This window comes from Quercus robur, chromosome 2 (genome assembly GCF_932294415.1).
Source record: "Quercus robur chromosome 2, dhQueRobu3.1, whole genome shotgun sequence".
NCBI classification, from domain to species: Eukaryota; Viridiplantae; Streptophyta; class Magnoliopsida; order Fagales; family Fagaceae; genus Quercus; species Quercus robur.
In genome coordinates this window covers 30,804,277-30,816,139 of record NC_065535.1, presented here as the reverse complement: position 1 = coordinate 30,816,139, position 11,863 = coordinate 30,804,277, and the positions used below count along the sequence as shown (strand labels likewise).

At 33.4% G+C, this 11,863-nt stretch overlaps 1 protein-coding gene across 1 annotated transcript; it reads left to right on the top strand.

Moving 5' to 3' along the window:
- The first annotated feature begins 504 nt into the window (after positions 1-504).
- Positions 505-10,060, top strand: LOC126713306 (dynamin-related protein 5A). Its single transcript, XM_050413031.1, has 16 exons — positions 505-851; positions 2,641-2,704; positions 2,798-2,905; positions 3,238-3,339; positions 4,951-5,001; positions 5,201-5,262; positions 5,888-5,978; positions 6,209-6,273; positions 6,358-6,552; positions 6,685-6,804; positions 6,897-6,967; positions 7,098-7,323; positions 7,996-8,046; positions 9,009-9,237; positions 9,450-9,589; positions 9,695-10,060. The coding sequence occupies exons 1-16, from the start codon at positions 723-725 to the stop codon at positions 9,821-9,823; spliced, it is 1,833 nt and encodes a 610-aa protein (XP_050268988.1). The 5' UTR covers positions 505-722; the 3' UTR covers positions 9,824-10,060.
- Positions 10,061-11,863: the final 1,803 nt, after the last annotated feature.

Here is an 11,863-nt window from a genome sequence, read left to right as displayed (position 1 = left end):
TGGTGGAGGAGTCCATGAACAGTGCAAGAGGCGTTGGTCAAAAAAAAAAAAAACTAATTTACTAAATAAAAGACTAAATAAACTATTTTCAAATAAATACTTACTATTTTTATAACCATTATGAGTTTTTTTTTTTTTTTTTTATAAAAGAATTCTACACTCAACAAATTTCTTTATATCTCAATTTAACCGAAAATATGATAAATATATTTTTAATTTCTATTTAACCAAAAAATTAAATACTAATTTATCCATAATCGAAAATCTAGCTGCCAAGTGACATATTAGAAATTGTTTTTTATTAAATTTTTGGGTGAAACTGAAAATATTAGAAAGCGGTTGGCGGTAGATTTTTTTTCTTATACGCAATTACGTCAAAACACAATTTTTTTTTTTTTTTTTTTTCGAATCCAACGGGTGTGCCAAACCAAACGGAGCGTAATAAAAGAGTAAAGACTTATTTGTTAAAAGAGTAAAGAGTAAAGACTATTTGTTAAACTCGCTAGCAGCTGGCCGGTCGTTTCTCACTCTCACACGTGCTTTTCAAGTTTCAAATCCTTTTCTCCCTCACTACCAAAATTCTAAACAAAATAGAAATTCAATACTACTCTACGCGCTTCATATCTCTGACTCTATCTCTCTCTACTAGTCGGTGCATCGCTTTCTCAGATCTCCCTCTATCAGGCGGATCTGAATCTGATCGATACTCCGATCGGAAATAGATGGAGAACTTGATCTCACTCGTCAACAAAATCCAGAGAGCTTGTACCGCTCTCGGTGACCACGGCGAAGCCAGTGCATTGCCTACTCTTTGGGACTCTCTTCCCGCCATCGCCGTCGTCGGTGGCCAGGTCAACTCTCTCTATCTCTCTCTCACTGTTTCATAGAGCTATGCTTCTTTGTTATGCTATTTACTTTTCGTTTTCGTTTTCGTTTCATTCAATTTGTTCTACGATCTATATTATTTGAGTAATAATTAGGTCATTTATTTTTTACTTGGATTTATCAAAAAAATTTAGCTTAGAACTTATATTTATAGTTATTCTTAATGATCGAAGATCTTTAAAGCTAGTAGCTCTTGAACGATTTTCATTCAAATTGTTTTAGGATCTGACTAAGTAATTAGGTATTTTACTTGGATTTATAAAAAAGTTGGCATAGAAATGATATTAACAAGCTTATAGTTCATGATCGAAGATCTTTAAAGCTAGTAGCTCTTGAACGATTTGACGTTTTTTTTTTGTTTCGTTTCATTCAAATTGTTTTAGGATCTAACTAAGTAATTAAGTATTTTACTTGGATTTATACAAAAATTTTGTATGGAAATGATATTAACAAGCTTATAGTTAATGATTGAAGAGGATCTTTAAAGCTAGTAGCTCTTGAACGATTTGACGTTTTTTTGGGTTTCGTTTCATTCAAATCGTTCCAGGATCTAACTAAGTAGTTAGGTATTTTACTTGGATTTACACAAAAATTTGGCATAGAAATGATAATAAAAATCTTATAGTTACACTTCTTCTTAATGATCAAAGAAGATCTTCAAAGTTGGTAGCTCTTGAACGATTCAACGTTTTTTTTTTTTTTTTTTTTTGGTTTCATTTCATTCAAATTTTTTTTAGGATCTAACTAAATAATTAGGTATTTTACTTGGATTTATACAAAAAATTGGTATAGAAATGATATTAACAAGCTTATAGTTATGCTGCTTCTTAATGATCAAGGAAGATCTTTAAAGCTAGTAGCTCTTGTTCGATTCGATGTTTTTTCGTTTCATTTCATTCATATTGTTTTAGGATCTACTATGTATTTTCACTTGGATTTATTAACAAATTTTAGCTTAGAAATTATGTTCACTAGTTTATAGTTATGCTTATTATTAATGGTTTTCCATATGTGGTGTGGATCGTAAGTAAAACTTGGTGATTACATCGAAACTGAGAAATGAAGATGATCTTTAAAGCTAGTAGCTCTTGGAGTACTTAGATGAGGGTTTTTATTTTTATTTTTAAGTACGATTCTGTATTTGAAGTTGTTGTATGGATAGGGAACAATTTGAAATGACAGTGAGCCGAAAAATGAGTTTTGGCACTTTGATTTGAAGATTAATCTTTACCTTTATTGCAAACTCTTTGTGCTCCATTTCAAATATAAGCTATACTTCGGCTTCACATCAATCTATGGGTTTCTAGTTTTCTACTAATATTTCTTCAACAATTGCTATGGTTGCATTTGGATTTGAACATTTAGGATCAACGGATTTGAAGAACAATTGTTAGTAAAGATTTTTTGATATAAGTTTAAAGCTCAAATCCATCCTTAAATTTCATCAATAGAAAAGGATTGATATTCCATACTTGATTCAAGTCATTTAAATTAAAATTTGAAATCCAAATCTTTCTCTTTAAATATATCTTTACTCAAACATATAAGTATTTTGTGAAATATGAGGATGAGTCAGGTGGATGGGTTGTTATTGTGGTTTTGTTTTTATGCGTTTGGGGCGCTTCTATTTGGTATTTTGAAATTTTTGAAAGAGGCAGGATCTTGATGACCTGTCAACTTTGGAAAATGAATATTAGTTTTCTATCCATAGCCTGAGCAAGTGTTGTATTTTTGTGTTTTTTGATTGTGTCACAGAGTTCAGGGAAGTCGTCTGTGTTAGAGAGCATTGTTGGAAAGGACTTCTTACCTCGTGGATCTGGTAATATATATAGCATTCGTACTTTTGGTGTATTCGTTTATTCTGATTTTTCTTGTTGATTATTTGAAAAATAATGGTGCAACTTATATGTAGGGATTGTTACTCGGCGTCCGCTTGTCTTGCAGCTCCATAAGTTAGAGGAAGGCAGCAGAGAATATGCAGAGTTTCTTCACCTTCCGCGGAAAAGATTCACTGATTTTGGTAGATTTCTTCTTCCTTCCTTGATTTTTTAAAAAATTTCTGGATTGATATTGTCACTTGAAAATGCCATTTATGTTTTCTTGTTATCTATTAGGCTGCTATAAAGCTATTGTCTAACCACTATATACTACATCATGTCGTATCATAATATGTAGATGCATCAGTGATTCAGTGGCCAATATATTTTATTTGTGAAATTAGTCTGTACACTCACACAAATACATGCACACAAACCACACAAGGACGGAGAGATAGAGGAGAGGGAGAAGTATATATTTGTGAAATTGTTTCGTTTTGCATGTTATCATTAATTATATTTGTATTTTGTGCAGCTGCTGTAAGGAAGGAGATTGCAGATGAGACTGATCGAGAAACTGGCCGCTCAAAGCAGATCTCTAGTGTTCCAATCCATCTTAGTATACATTCTCCTAATGGTAAGATAGGAATTATAACTTTGTTTTTGTTTGTTTGTTTTTATTCTTTTAATTTTTTTTTTTTATAAGTGTTGTTTTTTTGTTTGTTTTTAGATATTGAATCTGTCTGAAGTTGGATGTACCTTTATTTCCATTCTGAAAACATGCTTTACTCATTGTGGTTTTGCTATAGAGCTAGATATAGAAGGTGTAAACTAATTGGAAAATTGGGTTGCTTTCATTCCTCTGTGCATGATAATACATTTTTGATTAATGTTGTGTTTCTGCATAGGAAAGTATAGTGTTCTTTATTGTTTTTTTTTGATAGGTAAGAGAACTTTATTAACAAAAAACTACTTCATACAAGAAGAATGAAGCAGCCAAAAAACATATGTACAGAAAAAGAAAAAACAACCCAAAGCAAATTTTGTACAGTACAACAAAAAGAGAATCTAAAAACAACGGAATGGAATGAGGTTATCAAAACGTATGGGTTTTATTTCTCTGCTTAGTAGGAATGCACATAGAAGCTGTAGTTTTGGTTTCCTTAAAAATTTGATGCATGTTTGCAATCTTTATCTTTGTTTTTACTTAGGGTCTGTTTGGATTGAGCTTATTGTTGCTGAAACTGAAAACTGAAAACTGAAAACACTGTAGCAAAATAATTTTTAAATGTGTAAATAGTACTGTGGGACCCATTTTTAATATTTTTTAATATTAAAAAAAAAAAACAAACAAAGCAAAACGCAACACTGGAAACGTGGACGCAAGATTCATCTGAATCCAAACGCCCTCTTAATGTCATGTAGAATCATGCCTAGTGTTGGTAAAAGCATGCTTAAGCATGAAGCACCAAGGCTCCAGCGATTTTCGCCTCTAAAGCAAGGAACATTGAAAGAAATGCGCCTTATTTGGACTTTTTTAAGAAGCTCGAAGCATGCTTTTTTGTGCTTTTTTATATTTAAAAAAATAAAAAACCAAAATTAAATTGTAGTCAAAGGATCTTAACACTAGTGATATAAACCATTGGTTTGCTATTATAAAATTCATACCAAATTCAATGTTGTGGTGTGCTGGAACGCTGCTATACACTTCCCAACCCCTCCAACTTTACAAATTCTAATAAACCCATTTAGAACTGCAATCATTGCACAATCCATGGATCTTATATTGACTAATTCTTAGACTTATACTCATTAAGTGATTGAATTATTAACTAATATTAGTAATTAGTCATAGGGAATTATGGCTACTAGAGATTTAAGAAAGGATATTGCATGAAAGCACTTATATCTAGTGGATCCAAAAAATAAAAATGACTTGACTTGCAATTTTTGTGGTAAAATTGCAAAAGGAGGGGCCTATCTATATAAATGTTATATGAATTATATAAAATGTTTTATTTCAATTTATATGATTATTTGATCACTTTATTGTTGTATTGCCCATTAATACTTATTTTTCAAATTTACTGAATTATTTTACCAACAATTATCATTCCATCTGTTGAATCATGGTCCTTCATCTGTTTTATCAAAGTCTCTGCAAATGTTCTGGACGTGCTATTATCCTGTAGCACACCCCTTTTGGTTGAAGCATAACACACTTTGTCAATTTTTTTTCCTCTGGCAGTTGTGAACTTGACACTCATTGATCTTCCTGGGCTTACAAAAGTTGCTGTTGGTAAGTTACATGCGTCTCTTAATTTTGGCATTTGATATACTGACTCAGTATTGTACAAATGTTTGGCTGGGTCATCTTTCTGTTGGAACCTATAAGTTTTCCTTTCTTTTCCTAGGCTTTCTTTTCAACAAAACAAGCCTAAATTTCCTCTTTATAATTATATAATGTTGTAACTAACACTTTTTCCTGGGTAATATAGAGGGTCAACCGGACAGTATTGTGCACGACATTGAAAATATGGTTCGCTCCTACATTGAGAAGGTAATATTATAACTATTTGGTTTCTTTTTTTCATGCTATAAAAATAACCAAATAGATTAGATGATGTTTGATTAATATGTGGATTTCTTTGGACTCCAAATTTTATGGAGTTTGAATAAGTTTTGCAAAAGATTCTTTCAGTCCCTCAAAACTGAGAATATGTCTTTGGGGACGAGTTCCCTTGGCCTCTTATCTCTGGCTTCATCTCTAATCTTAGAGGGAAAAGGGAACAATTAAAAACTAATTTGGTTGTTATGTTGGTTATTTTCTCAAGTACAGAGCTCCTATGCTAATCATCTAGTATCACATTTACCAGAGGATAGAAAATTTTCAATAGTTTATAATACTCAAATTCTAGGAACCAGTGGCTCACTCTTCTGGCATGCTTCTTTGATTTACTGTTTAGACCAGCCATTCTTTATATACAAATTCTTCTTTTTTTGTCATTGTAATTTCTTTTGTTTGCTGGTCCTCTGGGTAAATTCCATGAGTTATGACTTACAATTTATCATCACTTCTGTTGGAAATAATTCTTTTGCATTTTAGCCTATTAAACTTTTATGATTTATGCAAGGCTAAATTTCTAAGTTGTTGCATTGTTTTGTTTGCTGTACATTTTATGCAGCCCAACTGTATAATTCTAGCCATTTCACCTGCCAATCAAGATCTGGCTACGTCAGATGCTATCAAAATCTCACGTGAAGTAGACCCTACAGGTAACTCCTTTATTGTTTCTTTAGGCCATGTCCTCTTATTTTTTTTTTTTCACATCTTCAATATACCCCCGTGGGTGCATTTAATGTTACAAGTGTTATCATCAACCACATATGCTAATAAGATGTATGATGTGATATGTTCAAACCTTGTAATGGTGGCCTTGTTTGACAATATGACTATGAGCAGCGGCTTTTTACTTTTCTAATACTTTACTGTTTTCATTTTGCAGGGGATAGGACAATTGGAGTGTTGACAAAGATTGATCTTATGGATAAGGGTACTGATGCAGTGGATGTAAGTTAACAGGATCCTATGGCTAGAAGCATGACATGCGATTTTCAGATTTCTAAATTCTGACTCTTTCCTTTGGTTGCTTAGGTATTAGAAGGGAGGTCTATGCGGTTGAAATTCCCTTGGGTTGGGGTTGTGAACCGTTCACAAGCGGACATTAATAAGAATGTTGACATGATTGCTGCTCGTCGTAGAGAGCGTGAGTATTTTAATAGTACCCCAGAATACAAGCACCTAGCTCACAGGATGGGTTCTGAGCATCTAGCAAAGATGCTTTCAAAGGTGGGCAAATCAAAATTCTTGCCTTTCTAGTTTTTTTTTTCCTTGCAAAAATAATCGTCAGTTTTTTTAAAATATTTTTACTGTTGTTGGAGTAGTTTGTATCATGACTTAATCAAATGGTTAATATTTCAGCATTTGGAAACTGTAATCAAGTCCAGAATCCCTGGCATCCAGTCCCTTATTAACAAAACAGTTTCTGAACTTGAAACTGAACTGAGTCGTCTCGGAAAGCCTATTGCTACAGATGCTGGAGTAAGTTTGATCCTTATCTTGTTTAAGCCTTCACATTTAGCAGATCCTCAATTCTGGATGATTTAATAGTGATTGCTTGCTTCGACATGCAGGGAAAGTTGTACATGATCATGGAGATTTGTCGTGCTTTTGATCAAATATACAAGGAGCATCTTGATGGCATGTAAGTTTGTACTTTAGTTGTCTTCCTTGATCATGGGCTGGGGCTCCTCCCAGCTTGGTTCAATGTGGCTTCTGTGTTGTATCCATGTTGTTATATAAATTTAATTGGTTGTGTTTATTGTTGTCCACAGACGCCCTGGTGGTGACAAAATTTACAACGTTTTTGATAACCAGCTTCCTGCTGCACTTAAAAGGTTGCAGTTTGACAAACAACTTTCTATGGAAAATATACGGAAGATCATAACTGAAGCTGATGGTTATCAACCTCATTTAATAGCTCCTGAGCAAGGATATCGTCGTCTCATAGAATCTACTATAATTTCCATCAGAGGTCCTGCTGAGGCAGCTGTTGATGCGGTAGGCATTAGGATTTAGGAGAAGAATGTGAACATTCTTTAAAAACTGACATTGACACCTGTTTCATCTCATTTAAAAATTAGTTGTATTTGTTGTTGTTATTGTGTTTTACTCCTTTGTGCATCCGCATCTAGAAAAGGTTTATGCAGTCGGTACCATTTATTCTTTTTGGCATCTTAATGTAGACCCTTTAAAGGACAGTTTCTGAGTATTCTGTTGGCATCACTGCCATTCATAGTCTAGGATATATACCGATTTGATAAGGATGTCAAACCTATTAACGCCTGATTTTTGAAGCTCAAATTTTTCTCCATGTATCACTCCCATGATAAAACCATTAGAGAAAGGTTGACCATGGCCCCAGTAGATGGGCCTGCCAATGCCAGAGGTTCCTTCCCAATTGCTTGATGGTGTTTGTATGGAAAGATAAAGCGTTGATGGAACATGATGATGAAATAGGGCATTCAGGTCTTACTGTTTTGGGTTGAGAAAAGTCCCAAATCCTGTCCTTTGATAAGGCCCATGTATTGCATTGGTATATAATTGAAAACTATGCAAAATCTTGTGGCTGCCAAAAAGTTGTTGAATTTTCTTTATGCACAAGTCCTGAGTCATTGCTGAATGACACTGCCTACTTCCTGATGAGCCATTTTTATTTTTTCATGATTCCAGGTTCATGCCCTACTTAAGGATCTAATTCACAAGGCTATCAGTGAGACTCTGGTATGTTCCTTACCATGCCAAGTTTTATGGCTACCATTGAATTTGTCTGTATTGTGTTATTTAAAGTTCAAATTAGATGCCTTTCATTAACTCAATATACATAAAAGTAATGCAGAAAAAAAACGTGAAGCATTTCTAAAATTGAGTTGATTAAATATTATTGTGGCCATGACTAATTTTAACCACGTGAAGTGCTTCTGTTGTGTAACAAAAAGAATTTCACCTGTGAAATTTGCTTTCTTAAATAAAGGGGAAATGTTTTTTGGAAGTTTAAGGAAACTATTGAAAGCCTTCAGAAATTGTAATTACCACTATAAAACTTGTGGGGGATCATTCAAATATGCATTGAGTTATAAGAGATCAGAATGGATTCATGTAACCATGTATAGTATTAGAAAATTTTGGAAGACCGAAAGTATTTGTTGGAGATAAAAGTATGGAATTTTTTTTTTTGCATATTTTAAAATTTAGGAGTTGACGTTTGACATAATCGAGTGACAGATAATCTTAAATTTGGTGGCTTAGACCTTTGATTGCCTTTTACTCTCCTGTTAGGGAAATCTGTCTGCCATCTGTGCTAGTAAAATATGTTGAAGGTCATATGAAGATATTGATACAAGTTTTGGCCTTAGTTGAGAACTTTCTTGTCCTTGCCAACAACAATACACACGCCTGTCCACCCACACCCAACCACCTGCAAACATGCACCAACACATGCATGCACACCCACCCCAAGGATATGAGCCTTCCAATTTACATTTTGCATCACAGCATTTAAGCCAATTAAAAATCTGAAAGTGTGCAGCTGCAGAAATAGACTCAGTATTCTCTCCAACTGTATAAATGACCCTGGACACTTGATACCCTTTTTTCCCCTGTTTTCTGTTCTTTATTATTCTCTTCGGATTTAAGTCCATAATTTTTTAAGCTGTTTTATAAGTGTTTCTTTATTGGACTCACAGGAGTTAAAGCAGTATCCTGGCCTCAGAGTAGAGGTTGGAAATGCAGCAATTGACTCACTCGACCAAATGAGGGATGAAAGTAAAAAAGCAACACTTCAGCTAGTTGATATGGAGTGTAGTTATCTGACAGTTGAGTTCTTCCGGAAGCTTCCTCAAGATATTGAGAAGGGTGGCAATCCAACACATTCAATTTTTGATAGATACAATGATTCATATCTCAGGCGAATTGGTAAGTCATACAACTTAAAGTTAGCAGGCCGTGCTGGCAATTGTGCCTAAATTTGGTTATTTATTTATTTTTTTAAAAAAATCTTTTTTCTATTCCTTTTAGCTTATTTATCTAAAGCTTCCTTCAAATGTTAACACTGAAATCGTGCAAATAGAGAGTCTGCATGGTTCGCTACTGATTATAAGTATTCTCTTTTCCCTACATATATACAGGAACAACTGTTTTGTCGTATGTCAATCTGGTTTGTGCAAGTTTACGAAATTCTATTCCGAAGTCCATTGTTTATTGTCAAGTGCGGGAGGCCAAAAGAAGCCTACTTGACCATTTCTTCATAGATTTGGGAAAAATGGATGTAAGACTGGATCCCTCCACATCTTTATATTATATGTTTTCGTGAAATTTGATCTATGTTGAGGGCAATTGATGAGTGTTAATTGACTTAAAAATTCTTCTGCAGCCCAAGCGTTTGTCATCATTATTGAATGAGGATCCAGCTATCATGGAGCGGCGAACTGCTCTAGCAAAGAGGCTGGAGTTGTACAGGAGTGCACAAGTGGATATTGATGCAGTTGCTTGGTCTAAGTAGAGCGATATACTACGTATGATCTCTTTTTATACGAGAGGAATTTGGTGTGATATCATTGGATGGAGATTGGAGAAGGGAGTGAGGTAGCTTGTTGTATTCTTTTTTTTTTTTTTTTTTTTGGTTACTAAATTTCCAAGATGTGATTTTCATCTTTTTCTAGGTGATATTTTACGTCATCTTTATGTATGATACATTTATACATACATTCTAGATGATATAGGAATGCGTTTTATTTTCCATTCGTTGTTATGCTAACTGTGGACGTACTCTCTCTCTCTCTCTATATATATATATATATATAATTCTTTATATTACAAATTATGATGATGTAAAAGCCAGCATAATATAATTCTTTATATTACAAATTATGATGATGTAAAAGCCAGCATAATGTTCATTATAATCAGTGTTAGAACGGACTTGCATTCATATATATGTTTGATTATATTCCATTACATTAACATATTCAATTAAAGCATTTAGCTAACAAGAAAGATTGCAAACCACTTGTGACGAAGTAATGGACCAAGCAGATAACATGTTGACCTCCTTATTTTTCTGGTGATATTGAGTGTTCGATTCTTTTCTTGCACAAGGCTGAGAATATTGCCATTATGATACGGTTTTCAATTTTATTTACCCAAACCATGTTTATCTGTCACCAAATTCCTTCTAAACCGGCATGACTCCAGATGTGAGTGTATAGACAAACACGGTTGATATTCTGTTCCCATTATGTTTTCCTGAGAAATTCAAACCAAAATTTCACATTATCTCAAAGCGAAAATTGTGTAGCTGACGCTGTCGTTTCCAGTCACTCCGAAATGATGGTTAGGGTTGTCAAAAGAAATAATCAGTTTCAAGTAAGTACTCTCTAAGATTATTGTGTTTTCAAGAACCATCGTATGATTATTATTATTATTATTACTATCATTATTATTATTATTTTTTAAAATTAAAAAAGAAAGAAAGAAGAATCATCATGTTAAGTCTGTTGACAATTAGGGGAAAAAAATCATCTTCATTTATTTTTAGAATGTAGATGAATCATTTGAAGTTTTATAAATACTATAAAGCTTGAGTAGAAATGTAATTCTTACTTGTGGAATGGTAATGTAGATAAACCTAATGTTATTTTTCCGAAAAAAGACCGTCGTTGGACTGTAAACTGAGTGAGTAAAGTAGGGCAGCTATAATGAAGTTTATTTAGAACATTTTTGTTGGAGCTGTCTCAATATGTGTTGCTTGGGACAGATTGAAATATCTGCTAATGCAAATAGTTCTTGGAGTAGGAGGAAAGTCCTTCATTTTAATAAGAGAAGTTAGGCCGTTTTTTGAGATCTGGACGTTAGGAATTGCAGTAAACAGAATCTTGTCACCAAAATCTTTATGTTTTTTTTTTTTTTTGAAACAAAATCTTTATGTTTTTATTTGTTGCTTTATTTATATTTTTGGATTGTGTTGAGGTGATTTATGGTGGTTGTGATTGTTTCAAATTCAATTGCTAAATTGTTAATTTTAGATACAAGCAACAATCAACCGGTAGTTTAAACGTTGGAGTCAATCTTAGATTTTTTCAAAACTTCTAGTTGTCTGCAGCAAAGTAAGACGATTTATCTCCAATGGCAATTGTTTGGATTAATTGTTATAACTTATAACCAAGCTTGCATTTTTAGTTCGACTGTTTGCCGAGCCTTTTAAGATGTATTATTTGTTTTTTGCGAGTTAATTACACCACTTGCTATTGCTTTTTCTAATTTTTTTTTATTTTTTATTTTTTATAAAAAATTAAAAAAACTGTAAAGAAAAATTAGTTAGTTTTTCATTTTCTCATAAAAAATTTTCAAAATAAAAATCAAAACAAGGGTCTTGCACAATTGTACCCGAACCCGAGCATAAAAAACGACACGGTCTGTTAAGCAGAGGCCAATTACTAGCTAAATAAAACGACATCGTTCAGACTCCAATTACTAGCTAAATAAAACGACATCGTTCAGACTAACGTTTTGGCTTCTCTCCCATCCACTGCTTCAGATTCCG

Bases quoted from the DNA above. Each gene is read 5' to 3' on its own strand.
- LOC126713306 (XM_050413031.1), top strand. From the start codon at position 723: ATGGAGAACTTGATCTCACTCGTCAACAAAATCCAGAGAGCTTGTACC. The intron at 6,805-6,896 runs GTAAGTTTGATC...TTCGACATGCAG, and splicing joins CTATTGCTACAGATGCTGGA to GGAAAGTTGTACATGATCAT. The intron at 9,590-9,694 runs GTAAGACTGGAT...ATTCTTCTGCAG, and splicing joins TAGATTTGGGAAAAATGGAT to CCCAAGCGTTTGTCATCATT.